This window comes from Aspergillus pseudonomiae (genome assembly GCF_009193645.1).
Source record: "Aspergillus pseudonomiae strain CBS 119388 unplaced genomic scaffold BDV37scaffold_4, whole genome shotgun sequence".
In the NCBI taxonomy this organism is placed as follows: Eukaryota; Fungi; Ascomycota; class Eurotiomycetes; order Eurotiales; family Aspergillaceae; genus Aspergillus; species Aspergillus pseudonomiae.
This window is the reverse complement of record NW_022475996.1, coordinates 538,087-559,560: the sequence shown is the minus strand read 5'-3', so window position 1 is coordinate 559,560 and position 21,474 is coordinate 538,087. Positions and strand designations below refer to the sequence as shown.

Here is a 21,474-nt window from a genome sequence, read left to right as displayed (position 1 = left end):
GCTTAAATATCTGGAAGTGAGGAATGCATCAACCCGTATTTATATTTGTATGTTACATAGCTACCAGGGCGGCTGGGAGAGACTATGAATCAACAATCGACCAAAGCTTGTTGCTAGGAGCCGTCAGTATGTTTCTAAGAGGACTAGTCATAGATCCTGGAATCTACATCGTCAATCCTGGCGTCACGTAGAGGTAGGGCTATGAATGGACAATTGATATCTGATATCTGGTATAAGTAATTATTTCACCCGAGCTCTTTCTATTCCTCCTCGATATTTTTGAGTACGATTTGAGAGTAAAAGGTCCCGAATGACCAATTTCGGAAAGCCTTGGTACCCCTCCCACCGTCTTCTGGATCCAAACAACTCTGTGCATTTCACAGTATGTGATCCATCGACAATGTTCCGATATGAGCTCCTTTGGAGGATAGCTTCCCCCCCGCAGTCCACCGCCAAATCTTTTAGATAATTCCTTCATCGTAATGTTCATCGGCCTAGGATATGTCATGCTCTGTCATGTGTCAGAAACACGAAACAGGGACGATGGAAGGGCGAATATGAACGATTGGGAATTGCATCAACGCATACCAAGCTTCCTGCTGACGGGGGCCAGTCTGGGGTCTTTGACGCAAGCGTATATATCAATCCACTTGTTCTCATGCGTAGAACCAAATAAACATCTGCTTCACACTCTTGGGAGTACTCGAAAGTTTTCTTACACAGCGTGTCTCGTCTCCTTATGATTTTCTGACTGTCCCTTCTGGATATTGATGTATTTAAAAGAGTACCTGCCCGATTTCAAGAACAGGGCGTTACGCATGCTTGAGTGTCCATAGTGAACTGAGGTTGACCCATTTCCTCTTTCTCCGGAAGCCTTTGTTTACGATCAGAGATTGCCAGTGTGAGAGTGGCCACGAATGGTGCTGAAGTGTTCAGAGAATTATTTTTCTTCCGTGGCAGCCTACACCTGGCTTAGACTGTTCCACGCTTCATAATACGGCCGAAAATATGGATAGCATTAGTATGGGACCACCACTCGCGGTCCTCAACTTCCAAGCTACTGAGCAATATTCGACTCCACATATGCTTGAAGCCTTGTAGTTTTTGCACTTAGTAAAACCTTCGGGAAAGTGGCGAATACTATTAAAAAGAAGGACTCTTTGAAAATTGGTTCTATACCTCGTAGTCACGCCGCCGCCCCACTCCCACCAACTTCCTAAACGGGACAGACGACTACCCTCCGTGTAACTTCTTGAAGTAGTATCAATCGTTGGTGATATTATGCCTAATATACCTTAGCAGGTCACTGAATAGGAGTTTTTCCTTTCATATTACCTTGTTGTGTTGCTCGTATTTATTAAAGAACGACAATTCGTGCATTTCATTGGTCCCAAGGGCAAAGATGAAGACCATACTAGTATCTTTGGTCAACAGCATGACCAATTGGCCACTACCTGGACCTTCACGGGGAACATGCAGGTCTAAAAGATCCACGCCGGTCTCGCATCATGTATTTGACGATCATGTCTCTCTGTGGCCCTTGACAACTAGATTGTGCATATATCTTCGACTTGGTCGTGATCCCTTTATCTATGAACTATACAAACCACTCCCCAGTACGTTGTTCCTGCCGCCATATTGATATCAACACCGTTGATCCATCTGTCCAGATGCGCGCTGCCATCACGTTGCAGTCCTTGGGGTGGAATACTCGTCTAGATTTGCACATCGAACTCGCCGGTCAAACAGAGCAATGCCCAAATTCCTATACAACCGGGGATGTAATAGAAGGAGCTGTCTCCATCGGTGTTGACTGTGAGACAAGCTTCGATGAGTTGGATATCATATTTGAAGGTAACTTCACACCGTTTCTTCCGTACATGATCTTTCTTTCTTTCTTCCTTTTCCTTTCTTTTTTCCCTCTTCGACTGGTTCGCTTCTTCTCTTCGGCATTAACAACATTGGGTGACATCTAATCGTCACGACGTTAATACAAGAGTGACAGGACTTTCAGAAACGCAACAATCGCAAGTAATGGCACTCCCGAGTCAAGCAAAGGCCTGCCATACCTTTCTTGAGCTTCACCAGCCCATTGGAGATGTCGAATATCCTACGCCGCGTACGTTCGTGCCTGGCCAAGTCTACAGGTTTCCCTTCATTTTCGTTGTTCCAGAGCGACTCCCCTCTCCTACGTGTGATCACGCCAAAAGCAATATACATGTTGGGCGTGCTCATACTTTGCCACCCCCGAGCCTAGGAGATTTTATGCTTGCCAGCGATGGCCGCTCCTTGCTTGATGATATGTCGTCTGAACTGTGCCGCATCTCTTATCGGATCCGAACTTCCCTGACAAGAAGATCTTTGCGTAACAAAAATGCTAAGGAAACTTTGAAGGTAGTCGCGAAAAAAGTGCGAATCATTCCGGTGGTACAAGAAGAGCCACCTCTAGTGGTAAAGGATGACGGGAACGATTATTGTATGCAAAATGTGAAGGATATCAAAACGGGCGTTACAAGAACAAAGCGAGGCTCACTTCTGGTTACTGCGTCCCAGCCAAGTCCCCTTCAACTTTGTCCACCTGGTTCTCCATCCACAGCGAGTGTCTGCACTATGACTACGGTTTATCTGCGATTTGACCCGGTCGGAGATGAGCCCCCCCCTAGGTTGGGGTCCTTGAGCAGTAAGCTCAGTGTTTCCACGTTTTACACGATCACACCGTGGGCCGACTTCCCAAGTCCGTCTTACGTCGACTCCCTCAGAAGGCACCACTACACAACCTCTGTTTCGCTATCGTCACTATGCGTTTCATCAATGACTTGGATCCAGCACGCCGGTGTCCAACTGTCGGAGAAGGGCGCTTGGGTGGACTTGACTCGGACCGAACCATCCCCTACGACCTCACCCACAGAGGATAGAAGCACGTATTACACAGCTGCGGTGATTGTCCCCATCACACTACCGCAAACGAAAGCATTTGTCCCCACCTTCCACTCATGTCTGATCTCGCGGACATATGCGTTGGATCTGAACCTCTGCTATCACACACCGAACGCCAGTCTGTTGACCTCACGCATATCTCTCCGCCTGCCAATCCAGATCACTTCCTTGCCAAGATCCCAGCCTCTCACACAACCTCCACTCTATAGCGAGCTGCAGACGACCGAAATCGCGATGAAACAAGGCGGAAATTAGCACACTATACGCTACCGAAAGTCCAGGCTATCCTCGGTCTCTAGGACTTCGATAGAATGTTGGTAAACATCTTGCGGAGTTCTTCTTCAGGACGAACGTGACTGTGAATATATGCAGGTTTGTACACCATCTCATTCGCCACATGGAGGCCCAAGCACATCTCGATTATCAGATAGAACAGCCGAGTGAAAGAATGAAGGAGAGAAAAGGAAAGAGATCATCTGGATTCAGTATCTGAGCGAGCGACATTATTCGAGCGATGATTTCGGGATGGATTCCTTTGTACTTCTCCATAACGTGGATCAGCTTTACACCGCTTTTGCATGGCGTTCAAGATGGCTTTTTGTGTACTTTGTTTTCAAATTATTTACACGATTTTCCACATGGTAAATATCAACAAGTCACGTTTGGGATCGCATGTGAGAGATTGCCAATCCCTGGGGAGGGCGCATGATCTCGAGTTTGGAAAGTATATTTGGGTAGTTTCGTGTCTGAGTCTCTTTGATCTGAGCGCCATACATAGTAAGTAGCTTTATGGACCAGGGTTGACGACCGACGCAATGGCTTGGATACAATTGATTGGGTCGCAGCACATGACGAGGGGTGATTGGACGCAAGGTCCCCGCCTCCCGCGCTGGCAGTTTTTCCCCGAGAACGGTTGGGTTCCAGGCTCGTGACATGCCGTGGTCTTGTCTGGTCTCGTCTTGGCCGACGCTGACAAGATATCTCTCCCTCTTCCACTTTCTTTTTCTGTCCTTTACTACTCATTTTCTTCAGGTCCAATCAATTGTGCAGTGGCATGAGCTCAGGTGGGATATCTGGGAAAAGTCTTTCTCGTAAGTACTCCAGTCGTCCATGCTGCCAACCTCTCCAGGATCGTCTGACTGGATCCCCCGGATTTTGAAGACCCACGTGGGTGATATTCTTGGCATCGCTTTTACCGTATCGAGTCGTCCTGCGATTTCTTTGTTTGTCGCCAACCCAACTGCTTTCCTCCCTCTTTTCCATTCTCTTTCGCTGGACTCTTTACCCCATTTTATAACTTGACTTAGTTGTTCCGAACCCCTCCCCATTGATTGTTGTCGACAAGGCGGCCGCGAGAGGGATTAACTGTCGGCATTGCTGTGCCATCACTCTCCACCATGGCCGATGATGCGACTCGCGTAACCCCTCAAGGCGGCATCTTGGAAGGTGGGAATCCGTCGCACTATGACAAGAAAAATCCCATCGTGATCTTCATCATTCAGGTAAGGCAAGTCTGAAGCGCCTTACCCCTGAACTGCGATGTCCAACCATCATTAGGCCAGCATTATCATCATCTTGTGTCGGGCGCTGCACTGGCCGCTGTCCAAGATTCGCCAGCCGCGTGTCATCGCCGAAGTTATCGGCGGTGTCATTCTGGGTCCATCGGTCATGGGTCGCATCCCAGGCTTTACAGAAGCCATTTTCCCGGATGCTTCGATCCCCAATCTCAACTTGGTGGCCAACCTTGGTCTCATTCTGTTTCTGTTCCTCGTCGGCCTCGAAACCGACCTCCGCTTTTTGTTTAGCAATTGGCGCGTGGCGGCCAGTGTGTCAGCCGCGGGAATGATCCTGCCGTTCGGCTTTGGATGCGCCATCTCCTACGGCCTGTACAATACCTTTCGTAATGAGCCCGGTACGGTCCCGATTAATTTCGGTACCTATCTGCTCTTTATCGGTATTGCCATGGCTATCACTGTAGGTTCCACGCGTCATTTCCCAAGGCCCGCTTAGTAATTGTCCCAGGCATTCCCCGTTCTATGTCGAATCCTAACGGAGTTGAAACTACTCGGCACCAACGTCGGTGTGATCGTGTTGTCTGCGGGTGTCGGCAACGACGTCGTTGGCTGGATTCTCCTCGCCCTCTGTGTCGCTCTGGTGAACGCAGGGTCTGGACTAACAGCGCTTTGGGTTCTGCTCGTTTGTGTGGGATACGTTCTCTTTTTGTTCCTTCTCTTCCGACCGGTTTTCTTGCATTTTCTCAAGAAGACGGGAAGCCTGCAGAAAGGCCCGAGCCAATCGGTGGTAGCGGTGACTCTTCTGATAGCTTTGGCTTCCTCCTTCTTCACCCAAGTGATCGGGGTCCACGCGATCTTCGGTGGATTTCTCATTGGTCTCCTCTGTCCCCACGAGGGTGGGTTCGCCATCAAACTCACGGAGAAGATCGAAGATCTGGTCGCGGCGCTTTTTTTGCCCCTGTATTTCACCTTATCTGGCCTCCAAACCAACCTGGGACTGCTTGATACTGGGACGGTATGGGGATACGTGGTCGCCGTGATCGCGATCGCATTTGTCGCCAAGGTCGTTGGGGGCGCATTGGCGTCCAGAATTTGCGGCCTTCTCTGGCGGGAGAGCTTCTCCATCGGTGTGTTGATGAGTTGCAAAGGTCTTGTCGAACTGATTGTCTTGGTGTGTTCTCCTTCAGATCAGCCCCGCCAATCCTTCGCTAACGCGATTTAGAATATCGGCCTACAAGCCAATATCCTGAGCACCCGTACCTTCACCATGTTCGTGGTCATGGCGCTAGTTACGACTTTCGTCACAACCCCGCTGACCACGGCTCTGTATCCGAAGTGGTACCAAATCAAGGTTGACCGCTGGCGCCGCGGTGAGATTGACTGGAACGGAAACCCCATCCAATCCGATTCGCGCGGTAACAGCGTGGCGCTGGCCAAAGAAGAGCTTCAAGGTACAACTGTTCGAAGACTGCTGGTTTACTTGCGGCTTGATGGTCTATCCAGTATTTGCACATTAGCCGCCCTCCTCGGCCCTAGCCGTCTTGCTCAGCCTCCTCTCCCCAAAACGCATCCAGACCAGAGAAAGTCCCAAACAATGTCCCCGGAGCCAGCGGCTGAAGAGCTGGCTGCCACCGAGGTCGAGGACGCCCCTGCGCTCCAGGTGCATGGGGTTCGGTTGATGGAACTAACGGATCGTGATTCCAGCGTCATGAAAGTATCGGAAATCGAGGAATATACGCTGTGGGATCCCGTGATCAACACCTTTCGAGCATTTGGCCAGTGGCATGATATGTCGATCATGGCGGGCGTCTCCGTGGTGCCAGAGCATTCCTATGCCGACACAGTCGTAGGAATGGCGCGCGAGGAGTCTAGTGACCTTCTTCTCATTCCGTGGAGTGAGACGGGTGGCATGAGCGAGCATCAAACCGGGCTCGGTATTGATGAAGCGAGCCGCTTCGCGAATGGCCCGTACACCGACTTCGTATCCAACGTGATGCGCCAGTCTTCATCCAGCGTTGGGGTTCTGATCGAACGGAGTATCTATAGTCGTCAGACTCGTAAATCTCTTTTTAAGAAACGATCGTTCAGCGCCATGAGTGTGCGCAGCTCCGTGTGGAACAGTGCCCCCCCAGCCGCTGCGCGTGCTCACCATATAGTGTTGCCTTTCTTTGGTGGAGACGATGATCGATTCGCGCTGCGCTTCGTGATGCAACTCGCCCAGAATGACCAAGTTACCGCCACGATTATCCACATCGATGTGGCGCCGTCTCCACCTCAGGCTCCAGAGGTGGGCCAGAGTGCGCCAAGTAGCAGCACGCAGGACAAGTCTTCCAGTCAGGTCTCAAGCGCCCTCCAGGGATCAGAGTCAGATTCTATCTTCTTCAGCGCCATGAAGGACTCCCTTTCTGAAGAGCTGAGCTCTCGGGTCGTCTTCAAACGTGTCAGCCCATCACGAGGCAGCACCGACGCTGTGGGTGTCGCGGTCACTGCCGTGAAAGAAGAGATGGGTAAGGTTCCGCAAAAGGCCGGGAACATCGTCGTGGTGGGACGAGGCAACAACCGAGTGGATCTCAGCGACCCCTCTTCATCCTCGCAGGAAGAGATTGGCGCCGAAGCCAGCCGGGTTCTGGGACCGGTCGCACAGGCGATGGTTCGTACTGAGAATCGTATCGTGGGTGATGTTCTTGTGCTACAAGCTCGTGTGGGTGCTGTGGGTGGCCGGTAAAGGCCTTTTGGCATGAACAGTATATATATACCCTAGAACCTGGTTTTGTATATGCCTGGCAGTGTTCGGTGTTTTTTAGTTTTGTCTCAATGATCGACCCCTGAACTTCCATTGGGATCCATTAACTCTCCGTATCTTAAACGCTCACCGGCTCCTCCAACGTCGATGGGTAATGTAACAAGTCTTGTAGAACGCATGGCCTCTCGACACACGTCCCTCTACAAAGAAGACAAGACCTAGAAACACAACACCCATTCAAACAAAATATGTACTTTTTCGTAAACGATGACTATTATTATACAATCATAATCATATCCAACGATGTATCTACAATCACATCAACATATCTACATTAATCATCCCACAACAAAACAACCAAATCCCCCAACACAGCGAGCCCAGCTCACCTAAAACCCTGTATTGGTCGAAGCCAACCTCGACCTCTTCCTGAGGGCCGGCCCCCACCAGAACAAGACATACGGAATAAACGTCAAAAACGTCGCCACCAAAGCCAGGATAAGCCCTGCATACTGGCTCCCCACGTTATGAAAGAACTGGGACGCGAAAAGCGGCGACACCGCGCCGAGGGTATTCCGCATGAAGCCCTGACCGGCGATAGCCGACGAGGACGACTCGCCATAGCAGTCGGAGGTAAACGAGTAACACGACTCGAAGATGAAGAAGATGCCGATGGTGATGAGGACGAGGGCAATGAAGGGCCCGATCCAGTGCAGGAACGCGTACTGCGTGAAGCTGTAGATGAACAGGCCGACGGGGAGCCACACGGCCCCGAAGAGGGCGCCGTATAGTCGTGCCTCGGGCGGCGCGGTCCCGTTCTGCGCGACAATCGAGTTGTATTTCCGGATCTGTAGGAAGTTGAGTCCGAAGCCGATCGTCGTCCCCAGACATAGTGAGATGTAGGGAAGTCCCGACACGCCCTCGCCCCAGCCTTTCTTCTCTTGGAAGGTGATCGGGATCACGGACAGGAAGAGGAAGGCGAGGAACCAGGCGAATGCGATCCAGAGGCCGAAGGCGAAGACGACGGGTTCGGTGATGAGCATCTTGCCGGCTTTGATGGACGAGTTATACAGCATGGTTTTGATATCGGGCGCTTCGAGGTCCGTGGCGGCTACGTAGCGCTCGTCGCCGGTTTGCCGGCGGATGAGGTCTGCGCGTTTGCCGAGGGCGACGCTGCCGCGGGTCTCGCGGAGGCAGAAGAAGCAGACGATGGCGAGCGGGATGTTGGCGAGCCCCTGGATGCCTTCCACCCAGCGCCAGCCGAGGGCTTGGTCGATGAAGCCGGCGTAGATGGGGGCGCCGACGGTGCCCAGGATGGCGATGTAGGAGAAGCTGGCCATGGGGATGGCGCGCTCTTCGGGGCGGTACATGTCGCCGAAGGTGCCGCCGACGAGGATGGTGCCGACGCAGCCGAAGAGGCCGAGGAGGGCGCGGCAGACGAGGATGGTGGCGATGTTCTTGCCCAGCGCGAGGCCGATGAACATTAGGCCGAAGCAGATGTAGGCGCCGACGTAGATGACGCGGCGGCCGGCGAGCTCGCAGAAGGGGGCCAGGAAGAGGGGGGCGAGAGCACAGGTGAAGTTGAAGGTGAAGAGACCCAGCTGGCCTAGGATGGTGGACACGCCGAGGTCTTTTGTCATGCGGTCGATACCGGAACTGTAGGCGGTGGTTGCGAGACCGATGAAGAGCGTCATGAGACAGAGGAGCACCGAGATGAAAGCCTTGTACCGGGGGTCCCAGTTGAAGGGGTTTTCCTTGTCGCCCTCGACGAAGTCGAGGAGGATACGCTCCTTTCCATCGTGGACGGTGGCTTGTGTGGCAGTAGGGGGGAGGTCGAAGTCGAAGGTGGTAATGTTCTGCTCACTTGATGATAGGGAGGAGCTGTCGGACAATGATTGAGCGTGTTTGCCGCCGACCACAAGGCCTGTCTTGCTTGTGGCCGGGATGTGTTGTGAACTGGAGGCGGCGTCCTCTGTGTGAGACGAGAGGCCCGGTTGGGGCTTCTCAGTGTAGGTCTTCTCGGTCTCCATATTAGTGGTGATTAAAGGTGGAAAGACGTGGACTGGAGTAGTGAGAATGGGGGAGAAGAGGACCGGGGTGAGAGGAACAGGCAGTATTATAGTAGATTGACCATGGATCAATCCAACTTACGACCCTGCTGCACCCTGCGTCATTACACTATGAGAAGGGCAGAAAATCACGCGGTGGCCAGCTAAGCAGTCCACAAAACGCATCACTTGAGCAGGCAAAGTTTGTCGTTCTCCGTTCTCCACGGGGGCCGCTACCTCCGTTCAGTGTTGGGGGAAGACGCAGTTAGGAACTTCTCCCAGTGGGTCGAAGAGGCTTCCATTTTAGGAAAGTCTATAAAACTTCGGGGAAAAACCTCATTACTCATCCAAGATATCAATGGCCTATCCAAGAGACAAGCAATACATAGCTAGAGATCTACTTGAATCCCGTGAACTCTTCCACGGCTCGAGGTCAATCTTCCCTTCACAAATCAGGCCATTATCCCCTGAGATGGTCAGGGACAGGAACAGAGGCAAACACCAGAACCATTTACAGCGATCGGAATCCGGCCGAGATCACCGGAGAAGAATGAGGTCAACCCCCACGCCGTCTCCAGTTCGGCATCCCGACGCTGCCCTAACTCCATACTACGTTGGAAACTCCCCCGGCCCGACTCGGTCAGTTGCCACCCCATGGGCCACAGCATCCCACGCTATTCGATCGGGGGTCGATATGGATCTTCGGGACATCTTCGGGGAAACGAAACCGAAAATTCTCACCGCTGCTGACGCTATATCGGCGCCTCCGGTCACTCCATGCAGCAGTGACGCTGCAGTATGATATATCTTCTAAGTCCTCATCCGCATCTGTACACCACGAGCAACCTGATACTCTAAAGACTTTTCTCAAAGCAGTCTCTCTCTAGAGAGATGCCCACGTACGGTGTACAGGATGGTCATGTTGAGGGTTACCCACATTTTAAAAATCCTCCCAATGCTTGGTACGGATCCACATCTCAAACTTAAGAAGCTCGCACTTTCCTATTCGATTTGGGTAAGAGCCTCGGCATTGGCTACCGACCGAACATCTCTGTTTCCGGTCCCGAAAAAAGGGCCAGAAGTCTTGTACAACCCGGGTAGCTCATTGGCTAGGAAAGGCCTCTCAGATCTCTTTTTCCAGCCTTTTACTGGCATTGAGCCATCTGCTAATGAGATCTGGAAAACCTGCCGGGACTACGGAGTACTTGATACCGTCACACAACCCTGCGCGACGTCATCACAAAAGAAATTTTCGAAGGCTCTCTCACGAGTCACGACGCCTTTGTGCGTTGAAAATTTGTTTCAACCTACTGTGGATCGTTGGAGAGGTCGATCATAACGTCCAGAATCGGGATGTTTCGGGTGTTAGGACGATTCTGGAACCCTGTGACTAAAACCTTTTCTTAGGGAGCTTAGGAGGAGAGTCCTCCGTAGATTTATGCCTCGTATAAAATTTTTATCCTACTCCAAATGTCGTATCAAGGGGATGGGGGTTAATATACTAATACCCCTATGATCGGCCCAGTTGCCGTCCCATCGACACTTCCATGAGAAATCACTTGCCGAGAAGGTTATAATGGACTGTTCTCTCGTGATTCACGTTAAAGCGACCTGCCATGGCATGTTCTAGTAAATGACTAGGCGACCGTATCAATCGGGCTTCCACGGGGATTACAAGACACTCCTCGCCCTGTAAGAAGTATTTCCTCCGTGGCTGCATGAATCAAGTTACGTACAACGCTTTTGAGCGTCCTAGATCAGGCACTCAAGCATAGCAATGCATGCACTAAGTTAGTTATACATCAATAAACAAACGCCACCGGTTTCCGTATCATCTAGCATCATCGCCGGGCCGGTCCAGGAACCTCGTCTTGGGGCTCGACCATGGTTTGCACCTGTTCTATATGTCATATGACCCTGTTCTGTGTGCTGGGATCTGCTCCTGGACCTGTTCGCTTAATGTACTTGGTCTCATCTCCCAGTCGGGTCGGTGTGTTCTAGACTTTGCTGTTTATCAGCGTGCATCCGATCTTTCCTGCATTATACGAGTTGTGGATCACATCAATAGATTGCTTTCGGGTGTAGTCCGGCTAAGTTGCCTCCCGGGGGAGTTTATCTGGTGTAGCTCAACTTTTCAGGGCCTAGGGTCTGTCGTCGTGGGGAGGTGACGTTGCGACTGTAGGGTTTTGACAAGGTCGAGTGGGTGTTGATTGATGGAGACGGCAGACGTAGAGTCCGAGTTCCGGCGATCTATATTTTCCAAGGAGATATCAGACTGATGGGCAAATAGATGAATGGGACATTCAATTTCTTGGTTTTTTGCTTGGCCTTCTTGTTGTACTATGCTGCGTTACTCAAAATATACATGGATGATGTATAATGTACCAGCCGTGCTATATAATGCCTCGAATACTCCTCATACAGACCTGAAATCTTGGATTATATATAAACGATCCATAGAAGCCAGTGAACCTACCATAGACACCCCAAACCCTCCAATCCAATGACCCAGTCATCTCCAGTGCAACCAAGAACCCCGAAATAACCACTGCCTTAAAACAGTGTGCCATCCCCCAAAATCAAGATCGGACTAGACTTGGTCTCCGGTCGATTTTGCGCAGCCAGCTCCCTCCCAGCCTTCCACGACCCCGACTCCAGCACCTGAGGAAGGCTCAACTTCTCCTTCCCCAACTCAGTGCCCCTCAGCGCAACATGCAACTTGTCCAGCAGCGCCACGGTCAGAGCGCGCCATTCAACAATCTCATCGCTCGTCGCCTCAAAGGCAGGCAAAGCGCTACCCGAGTTGGCCAATCCACGCTGCAGACTCTCGCCCTTCAGAGTCAGAACGCCTAAATCAACGAACAGTCCTCCGTTTCGGTACTCGGGAAGTCCTGTTGCGATCTCGGCGTTTTTCCACTCCACCCCGAGCAGGCGCTCAAACGGCACCATTAGGGAATATGCAAGCCATTGCGTCAGCTTGTGGAACGGCTGGATGTGTGAGCATTTGGACTGGCGACCGGCTTTCTGGGCGTCATCTGCCAGGGCCTTTAGGGGCCAGGCGTCGCCGACGGGATGGCCGTCTATCTGCGTTCGAGAGGATGGCCAGATGGGCAGGAGAACGCTTTGCAGGGTTTCCCATAATACTTCGAAGTCGAGACGGTTGGACGCGTCGGCGCGAGATTTGAGATAGTCTGTTGATCCGTGTGAGCCATGGATCATGAGGAGGGTGGGAATGAACGGATGGCTTACCGACAAGGTTCCCAGGTCGACCTGTGTCACCGAAGATATCGGGGAGGCTGAGCAATGAGCGACCGAGAGACTTGATTAGTTCGACTCTTGCAGGGACCCCGACGAACGGGTTAGCGTCTGTGATCTGGAAGCCGCGTGATAGGGTTGCATCGGAGAAGTCCTTGAGCGAGGCGCCTGTTTTTCTTAGCGGGAATCCGAGAGGGGGAGGTTAACGATGGTAGGGTAACGGACCTAGAACAATGTCCTTTCGATCACTGGATGGAAGAGCAAACTCGCCATCGTTGAACATATGCAACGTCGCTACGGCGATGCCCTCGCTGCGGCCAATGGTTGTCTTACTGCCCGGCTCGGTGAAACGCCATTTATCCCCTGCCCCAGCATCGAGCAGAACCGAGACAAAGAATAAATCGACTAGGCTGCGAGCTTGTTCGTCCTTGTCATACCCCGCCGCTTCCCATCGCGCAAGGAGGTCCTTCACACGGGCTATCCCACCGACGTCGAAGTGCTGCCACCGGCCGTGAGGGGGGATCAGATGATATTTGTCTGGACCAAAGTCGCGCTAGAGAAGGTCAGCTTGTGGCTGTATGGATGGCCTTTGAGGTAGTCTACCGTGATGATGTTGGCTACATATTGAACTGCGGCGTCGAAGCGGTCCTCGTGATATTCGAAATGGTTGATTTGGTTGGCTTCAGCCAGCTGGAACACACGGTGAGCGCGTTCACGGACGGCCTGGAGGCTGAGAATGTACTTGATCTCTGTATCCATCGTCATGGCGAGGTAGGTGAGTGAGTGAAGTTGGGAAGGTTGTTGAGGGTTACCTGATATCTCCAGACTGCAGGGTGAGGGGAAGAGATAAGATAGGGCATTATTTATCTCTCTGGCCAAATGCGGGGTTGATGCCTCATTATGTCATCTTGGATCAGTCACCCTGCGTTTCAATGACTAAAAGTTCCCCTTCAGACAGGTTCCGACGTGGCAATCTGCATCACTGAAGTCTTCTGATTTGCCTAATGTTGTCGGTTGGGCGTTGTTGGGTTGGGTGCCTGAGGCCTGAGTCAGGAGCCAAGTTGGAACCCTGATAGGAATAATTGTCCGGGTCAATTTATTACCTACATCTCGTGAGACAACGAAGATCTCCGTCGCTGTGAAATTTGGTTCAGACTTTCTTTGTCTCCTCGGCTGCTATTATAGGTCGATATATTTAGAGTGGTTCAAAGGGCCAGGGTATTCCCGTTCCTCGATATTCCAGACTAAGCCCTACGCCCAACTCAAGGCCAAAAGAATTGTGACACTGAAATCCACAGGTTGTCGAAGTAGAAATCCCCTCAATCCTGGGTTCGTGGACAGGGAACTGCAGATTGAGCGTGATACTCGTTATCCTGGAGGAATTCACTTGGGCAATTCTTCTCCCAAAGCAGGAGGGTTGAGCTCGGCTCTCGCCAAGCCTCGTAGACGCAAGGGGGCATTTCCAAACCCATGGTTGCTCGTACAGGCGAGTTGAAACTCTAGATATTATGTCCAGTGAGCTTGATCGAAGACGCCATCAGCAAAGTTTGTTGAATAGACGACTAGCCCTATAGGCAAACATGCCGCTGGGCAGTGAAGGAGAATATTCTCCAGGGTGTGTGAGCTCTTTTCAATAATGTGGCTTGGCTATAGACAGGGATTCATTCCCATACAAAGAGGATTGCTTGGACAAGAAAGGCATAGGGTTGCTGAGTGTTGTTGAATTGATCTCAATGCACGCCGCCCAGTTTTTGCTTGAACTCTACGCAGCGATCGAATACCAATATATTTGCCATCGGAAGCATCGCAGCCTGCAGGGTTCGGTATTCATGTTCATTGGCCATCGGCGCTTTTTGTTCTTCTTAGCTGGCTGCAGCTCGTGTGATGTGTATGCGCCCTCTCTGATGTGTAAAACGCTAAGCATCTTCTCTAGCTCATATCGACAGCAGATACCACGTAAGGGAAGCATTTGCTCACCGCTAGAGTATTCGGCTCAGGCCTTATAATTCTTCAGAGTTTCACACTGCTCAATTTTACAAGATAATATCCAGTACATTTGCACCATACTACCAACTCAAGCAAAATGGGAGATCCTTCGGTGCCCAGGGTGGAGTGTATCTCTCAGCGAAGAAATTCTATTCGCCATAGCAAGAAGCATTCTTATACTGCATCTGTTTTATCCTCCTGTCGTCAGCTACGGGAGTTCGCCGATGGGGGCAAGGGAGTGGTTCTGGATGGACACTCCTTGGACCTCAGCTCTGTCTTCGCCGTTGCTCAGTAAGGCACGTCCACTTCTCTGGCCTTCAATTTGTCTAATCGCCCACTTATCAGCAACGGAATCCTTGCGTCGATAAAAGATGATAAACATGTGCTGGATAGAATGCACCACAGCGTAGATCTGCTAAGTCAAAAACTGGCAAACGGCGAAGTCATATATGGTGTTAGCACAGGATTCGGGGGGAGCGCGGATACCAGAACCCATGACTATGCGACACTACAGAAGGCATTGATTCAGCATCACAATGCAGCGGTACTACTCCCGAGCGATCGCGGTTTTGGAAGTTCAGTCCCTAGCTTGCAGCACTTGAAGAGCCATTGCATGCCAGTTCCGCTAGTTCGGGCAGCTATGCTGACGCGTTGTAATTCACTCTTACGAGGCCATTCAGCTGTTCGAGTCAAGGTTGTCGAACATATCCTCACTCTACTTGCTCATGGGCTGACCCCAGTGGTACCACTACGCGGCAGTATATCGGCTTCCGGAGACCTGACTCCCCTAGCATACATCGCGGGCGCATTGGAGGGTAATCCGGATATCTCAATGCACAAGGCTGCTGGTGATGAGATAATGCCTGCTGATGAAGCATTACAAGAGGCAGGACTCGTACCGTTGGACTTCGGTCCCAAGGAGGGCCTGGGTCTCTTGAACGGCACTGCTTTCAGCGCCGGCGCAGCTGGTCTCGTCCTCTTCGAAGCGAATCAGCTTGTTCTACTTTCCCAGGTACTCACAGCCATGGGCACCGAAGCTTTACTGGGCACCAGATACAACTACCATCCATTCATAGCCGATGCCCGGCCCCATGACGGCCAACGGGAAGCGGCAGCCAATATCTTCAAGATGTTGACCGATTCTAAGTTAGCAAAGAATCCCACTGAAGGCAGTGAAACTGCCAATCATGGAGGATTGGCACAGGATCGGTACGCCCTGCGGACGTCGACCCAATGGATTGGACCCCAGATAGAGAATATGGCATTATCCTTGAAACAGGTTGTCACCGAACTCAACTCCACAACGGACAACCCGCTCCTGGATCCAGAGGAGGCCCAGATCCATCACGGAGGCAACTTTCAGGCAGCATCGGTCACATCTGCCATGGAAAAGACAATGGGCGCGATGCAGATGTTGGGCAAGATGATCTTCTCCCAATGTTCTGAAATTATCAATCCGACCTTGAGTCGGGGTCTTCCTCCCAACCTCAGTGTCGATGATCCCAGTTTATCATTTGCGTTCAAGGGGGTGGATATCAATATGGCGTCGTACATGTCTGAGCTAGCCTATCTGAACCATCCCGTCAGTAACCATGTTCAATCAGCGGAGATGCACAACCAGGGTCTGAATTCGCTAGCCTTCATTGCTTGTCGTTATGCTGCGGATGCCGTGGAAGTTCTGTCACTAATGACCGCCACATACCTGTACGTACTCTGCCAGGCACTTGATCTGCGGGCGCTTCATTTGGAATTTGTGAAAGATGCGCGGGTCAAGGTCGACGAGATTACAGCTGAGCTTTACTCATCGACGTTTGGTGCTCGATTACCGGCAGTGCAAGACGAACTCTGGGAAGAATTAATGAATCACTGGGCACGAACGAGCACCTGTGATCTCACAGAACGATGCGAGCTAACCGCAAGCTACTCTGTTGGAATCCTCCTGAGATCCTTGGCAGCAGAGAGTAATCCGGCAAATAGTGCGCTGACCGGCTTTGAATCAGCCCAGCATTGGCAAACCCGAATATGCAATGTTCTAGGACAAAGCTATGCAGCAGTACGAGAAACCTTTCTCACGAAACAGATGACCAAGTCATACCTCTGCAGTGCGTCACGAAGTTTCTACGTCTTTGTCCGAGAGAAACTTGCCGTGCCAATGCACCGAGGTATCGCCGACCACCCGACGTATAATTTGACGGGACGTCACAAGAAGGAATGTATTGGAACGCAGATTAGCAAGGTGTACACCGCTCTACGAAAGGGTGAATTCCAAGATGCTCTGCTCAGCTGTTGGTGAGATCGTCGTTGATATCTTCAGGGGCGGTTAGAGGGAGATTATTCCAACAATAAACATAAGGTGAACTAGGAAATCTTGGAATGTTCTATCACGCTAGAACCACGCGATATGGGGAGCCTAGTCTTCAGTGCTGCTATTTAATGATTAATCACTTCAAGTCCCACTGGGTCTGCCTTGATTATTATTAGTCCCGGTTTACCTATATTTCGTTCTAACTAGTCCGGCCCACATCGGGAATATTCTGTGGCGCTAAATCGATCGATTGTGTCTGGAATGCCTTAATGTGGTAGGCAGGTAATGGATTATTGTCTTCTAGCTGCTTTCTCGGCCCTTAGCTAAGATGCTATGGCATGATTCCTGTCGTAGCCTACGGAGTACTCGACCGTCACACTAAAAATAACGTATATCCACGATGGCTTTCAATAGTCTACGGGGTAGTTATAGTCCCTCTCGTATTCATTGTGTGTTCTGGATGTTGTCTCGGACTCTGGTAGGCCGCAGATACCATTTCATGTTATACCTCGGTTTACCAGGATCTATTCTTACTCCAGACTATTGATATTTACATGGATAAGGACAAATACAACTATTCCCCTTAATTAAGAAGCACTTTTCATAGCTTATTAGTTACCGTGCGCTCGGGGACCCAACTCCAAGCTCTCTCAGCACTGCCTACCATGTAAATAATATCCGGCTTAACTAAGATGTATATTAACCGGAACCTTGCCACACGGTCAAAGACAGGTCTAGATGCTGGTCGAAGCATCACAAGCCAGGTAAAAGTATTAACCTGGCTATTAGTGCCGCTGTGCTCATTTCACACGGCCAGGGACCCTGGCAAAGAGATAACTCGCCCTAGGGTGCCGTAACTTCGGTAGAACAGAAAGGGTACCTCGTAAACCCTGTCTCCATGTGGCATCTGGACTATGATTTGAAACCAGATGGATCACCGATTCGTAGTACTAGGTCAAGGAAGGGACTCCCAGACACCTATTTGGCCACGGGGTAGACCAAGGCCGAATGCTCCGTATATTCTGTAGCCTATCTACGTGCCGCTGATTGGTGGGCTAAATGCACCGGACAATTGCTTGATATTATCCGGCCCTCCGTATGAGACTACGAGTAGTACTTTGAAACGCAATCTAAGAGTGGCGTCGGAGCAACTCTCTTTTAGGGAATGGCCGATGCGCCGCCGAAGTGGAGAAATAAAATGGACCCTGATATCGGTCGGAACGGATCCGAAGTAGTTGGACCGCCTGCGAATTCCCAGGCTTCCGATGATAATCTATGAAGCGCAGCACAATTATGGTTCCTGGCGGCTAATGCGCACATCACTCTCCTTCGTGTCCACTCTGTTTTACCATCCCGTCTCTGCGCCTCTGTTCCTGCATTAACCTGTCACAGGAGGCGCATTCGCCCTGCCAATCTTTGGCGCCGCTATCTTCGAAGTTTTCCTACCGGTAGTTGCGTGGAGCGTCAAATGCCATAGCGTTCTAACAGCGCGTGTTGGTTTTCATGATCCTCGACTCTTTCTTGTACACTCTACAACGGGGTGTATCGAAGGGCCAGGAGGGTTGGTCCAAAAGGGGCTATAACCGGCACTCGGGATATTAGTTCATTAAGCTACGAAAGCGAACCATAGGAACCACCAATATCAAATGAAACAATTCAATATAGAAAACCTCTGCCAAGGCCACCGCTGCAGCACTATAAGCAAGAAACCCAATCAGACTCGTTAGCAGGTGAGGTGGTCGGTGCTTTTCCAATGCCCATGATTCGTGCCGGGAACTTGAATCAGGTTAGGGCATCTCACGGCCCCTAGCGGAGTTGATCCCACCAACTGTAATTCAGGCCACAGGCCAATAAGCCATGATTGCCAAGTCGGATAAATCAAGTAGAGCCCTAAGCTAGTGAAGATATGAAATTTAGCTGAAACGTCTCATTCTTGGCATCAGCGGTTGACGCTTCTTGGCAGGGCTTCGCTCATCTCAGGCTGCCCCCCATCCCGAACCGTTTAATCTACCAGAACCATGAAGAGAGCTCGAAGCTGTTGTCGATGTGTATAAAAAGGCCCTCCGCCGGACCCTCGATAGGTCTCGTTTCATTCCTCAAGCCTGGATAGCTAAACATTCCTTTCTGCTTTTGTTTTCCTACTTACATTCACTTTTTACACTCTTTTTTACCGTCCTAGTCGACGTCTTACACTCTTTATATCAAAATGAAGTCCTCTACCTATGGTATGCTCGCTCTGGCAGCAGCAGCTAAGCTCGTCAGCGCTCACGCCACCGTCCACGCTGTCTGGATCAACGATGTCGACCAGGGTGCAGGTAACAGTGAGAGCGGCTACATCCGTACTCCCCCCAGCAACAGCCCTATCACCGATGTCACCTCCAAGGACATGACCTGCAATGTTAACAACAAGGCTACCGCCAAGACCCTGGAGGTCAAGGCCGGTGACAAGGTCACCTTCGAGTGGCACCACGACTCCCGTAGCGACTCTGACGACATCATCGCCTCCTCCCACCTTGGCCCCGTCATGACTTACATGGCCCCTACTGAGAAGGGCACTGCTGGCAACGGCTGGGTCAAGATTGCCGAGGATGGCTACACCGATGGCACCTGGGCCGTCGAGACCCTGATCAAGAACCGCGGCAAGCACACCATCACCGTTCCCGACGTTGCTGCCGGCGAGTACCTCTTCCGCCCTGAGATCATCGCTCTCCACGAGGGTAACCGCGAGGGTGGTGCCCAGTTCTACATGGAGTGTGTCCAGGTCAAGGTCACCTCTTCCGGCTCCAAGACTCTCCCCGAGGGTGTCTCCATCCCCGGCGCCTACACTGCCACCGACAAGGGTGTCCTCTTCGACATCTACAGCTCTTTCGACAGCTACCCCATCCCTGGCCCTGCCGTCTGGGATGGCGCTTCTGGTTCGTCTTCTTCTTCATCAGAATCCGCCTCTGCATCTGCTCCTGCATCTACCAGTGCTGCTCCTGCTCCCTCTGGATTCACTACCATCGCCAAACAGCCAGCCACCACTTCCACTCAGGTCCCTTCCACTGAGAACACTCCCACTGAGACCTCTACCACCTCCGCCATTGTCTCCACCACTGCTCCCGCTACTCCTTCCACCACCTCCGCCATTCCATCCTCTGCTTCGCCCACTAACTCTGTTCCTCAGCCTAGTTCCGGCGCCGGTGGCTCTGTCAAGGAGTGGTACCAGTGCGGTGGTATCAACTACACCGGTAGCAAGCAGTGTGAGTCTGGTCTCACTTGCAAGGTCTGGAACCCTTACTACAGCCAGTGCCTTTCTTCTCAGTACCTTTAAGTGAGGATCTGATTTTGGGAAGGAGGTTGTCTTTTAGTCAGAATAGAAAATAGACGGTTGGTGTCCGCGTTGTCTAGAGCTTTGGTGTTTTGTACATTATATAGTAGACCGTATCTTTTTCGGTTTATGCTGTCCCTCTATGGTTGAGGGTCAACCTTGTAATTGAGAGATAGTTACTTTAACACCCAGGCCGATCTGTTTTTTTTTCTTGTCGGGGGTATCTACTTTAGTCTCGAGCTGCTCCGAGTATACGTAGTTTGTAGCCCAACAGTGAAAATGACCAAATATTCCTCGTGTTCTATACTTCTGCTTGATTACCTTGTGCTGTGATATAGACACTTCTTCACAGCATGAGGAAATCCCAAGCCGCTGTGTCTTTATCTTTTTCAATTTTGTCGGACAATTGCAATATCAGAATTGTATAATAAATTCTCCCTATGAGAAGATATATTTAAGTATACAACAGTGAAGCACCGCACTCCACCATTGAATATATATATTTCCACCATCACCCGCACCACGATCCCAGACCAAATCCCAAAAATGCATAGCAAAACAGCACACATCCTCATCACCATAGAATCACTCCAATATATCTTCCACAATACAATTCCAACCATGGCCAATCCCATCGGCAACGAAAAAGCAAAATCACTGATCCAAGCCACTAACGCAGTTAGCATTTCCCTTGCTATTCCGCTTTGGGACCCTCGTTCGCACTATATCGGAAAAACTGTGGGTCGGGCCCACCACCGTGAAACTGCATGATTACTGATCATCGGCTGCATTTGGGGTATTTCGTTGGATAAATCTCGGGAGATTGAACGTGCTTGGCTTTTAGATGCGAATGGGATTTTTGTAGGTTTAGATTGAAGTAAGTTGTCTAGAAGGAAAAGTAGGGCTAAATCGTGATTTCTGTATAGCTTATTTAACAAGTCGATGGCAACCTTACGCCCTTGGCAATACAGTGTGTGTGTGTGTCAATGATGATGATCTGGACTAGGCATACGATAGATTGAGGTAAAGGCCACATGATTGACTTGTTTTGTAGCATCGCGCAATGCATTTATACCCATATAATTTAGGCAGTCAACCTCACCGCCAGAGTGAACTATGTTCCGGACAGTAGATTGTACAAGCCATGCAGCGTACGGGCCCTCTTGGAGTGAATTAATAAGTTACCTACACCGGGATGTATTGGTCGAAAGAAAGACATCGACGTAAAGACCAGATCCAACCCGAAAAGCACAGCAGGGAAACCCACAAATGCCTCAGCCACTAGACTCTATTCCTGATGGGCCGCGGCCGTGAAGCTTGGCCTCTCTAGACCCCACATGGTGATGATCGTCGGTGAGATGGCTGGAGGTGCCAAC

The 21,474-nt window shown here is 51.0% G+C and overlaps 6 protein-coding genes across 6 annotated transcripts; 4 read left to right on the top strand and 2 right to left on the bottom strand.

Annotated features, from left to right (window-relative positions):
* Positions 1-1,670: 1,670 nt before the first annotated feature.
* BDV37DRAFT_268195 (uncharacterized protein) lies at positions 1,671-3,192 on the top strand (the record flags this gene model as incomplete). The annotated part of the gene is made up of 2 exons (XM_032084141.1): positions 1,671-1,876; positions 1,998-3,192. 2 exons carry the CDS (start codon positions 1,671-1,673, stop codon positions 3,190-3,192), a joined length of 1,401 nt encoding a protein of 466 aa, XP_031946359.1.
* Positions 3,193-4,334: 1,142 nt separating this feature from the next.
* BDV37DRAFT_294568 (Kha1p) lies at positions 4,335-7,421 on the top strand (the record flags this gene model as incomplete). Its single annotated transcript, XM_032089660.1, has 4 exons — positions 4,335-4,439; positions 4,495-4,911; positions 4,960-5,622; positions 5,674-7,421. The coding sequence occupies 4 exons, from the start codon at positions 4,335-4,337 to the stop codon at positions 7,174-7,176; spliced, it is 2,688 nt and encodes an 895-aa protein (XP_031946358.1). The 3' UTR covers positions 7,177-7,421.
* Positions 7,380-9,412, bottom strand: BDV37DRAFT_139805 (major facilitator superfamily domain-containing protein). The gene has a single exon (XM_032078829.1). The coding sequence runs from the start codon at positions 9,222-9,224 to the stop codon at positions 7,584-7,586; it is 1,641 nt and encodes a 546-aa protein (XP_031946357.1). The 5' UTR covers positions 9,225-9,412; the 3' UTR covers positions 7,380-7,583.
* A 2,190-nt stretch (positions 9,413-11,602) lies between these two features.
* Positions 11,603-13,746, bottom strand: BDV37DRAFT_139801 (URC4/urg3 family protein). The gene is made up of 4 exons (XM_032078828.1): positions 13,101-13,746; positions 12,723-13,050; positions 12,492-12,665; positions 11,603-12,433 (listed from the first exon to the last, which is right to left on the bottom strand). Exons 1-4 carry the CDS (start codon positions 13,260-13,262, stop codon positions 11,796-11,798), a joined length of 1,302 nt encoding a protein of 433 aa, XP_031946356.1. The 5' UTR covers positions 13,263-13,746; the 3' UTR covers positions 11,603-11,795.
* Positions 13,747-14,580: 834 nt separating this feature from the next.
* BDV37DRAFT_278543 (L-Aspartase-like protein) lies at positions 14,581-16,776 on the top strand (the record flags this gene model as incomplete). The annotated part of the gene is made up of 2 exons (XM_032086080.1): positions 14,581-14,774; positions 14,829-16,776. 2 exons carry the CDS (start codon positions 14,581-14,583, stop codon positions 16,774-16,776), a joined length of 2,142 nt encoding a protein of 713 aa, XP_031946355.1.
* Positions 16,777-18,825: 2,049 nt separating this feature from the next.
* Positions 18,826-20,101, top strand: eglD (putative endoglucanase; the record flags this gene model as incomplete). Its single annotated transcript, XM_032089659.1, has 1 exon — positions 18,826-20,101. Exon 1 carries the CDS (start codon positions 18,995-18,997, stop codon positions 20,099-20,101), a length of 1,107 nt encoding a protein of 368 aa, XP_031946354.1. The 5' UTR covers positions 18,826-18,994.
* Positions 20,102-21,474: the final 1,373 nt, after the last annotated feature.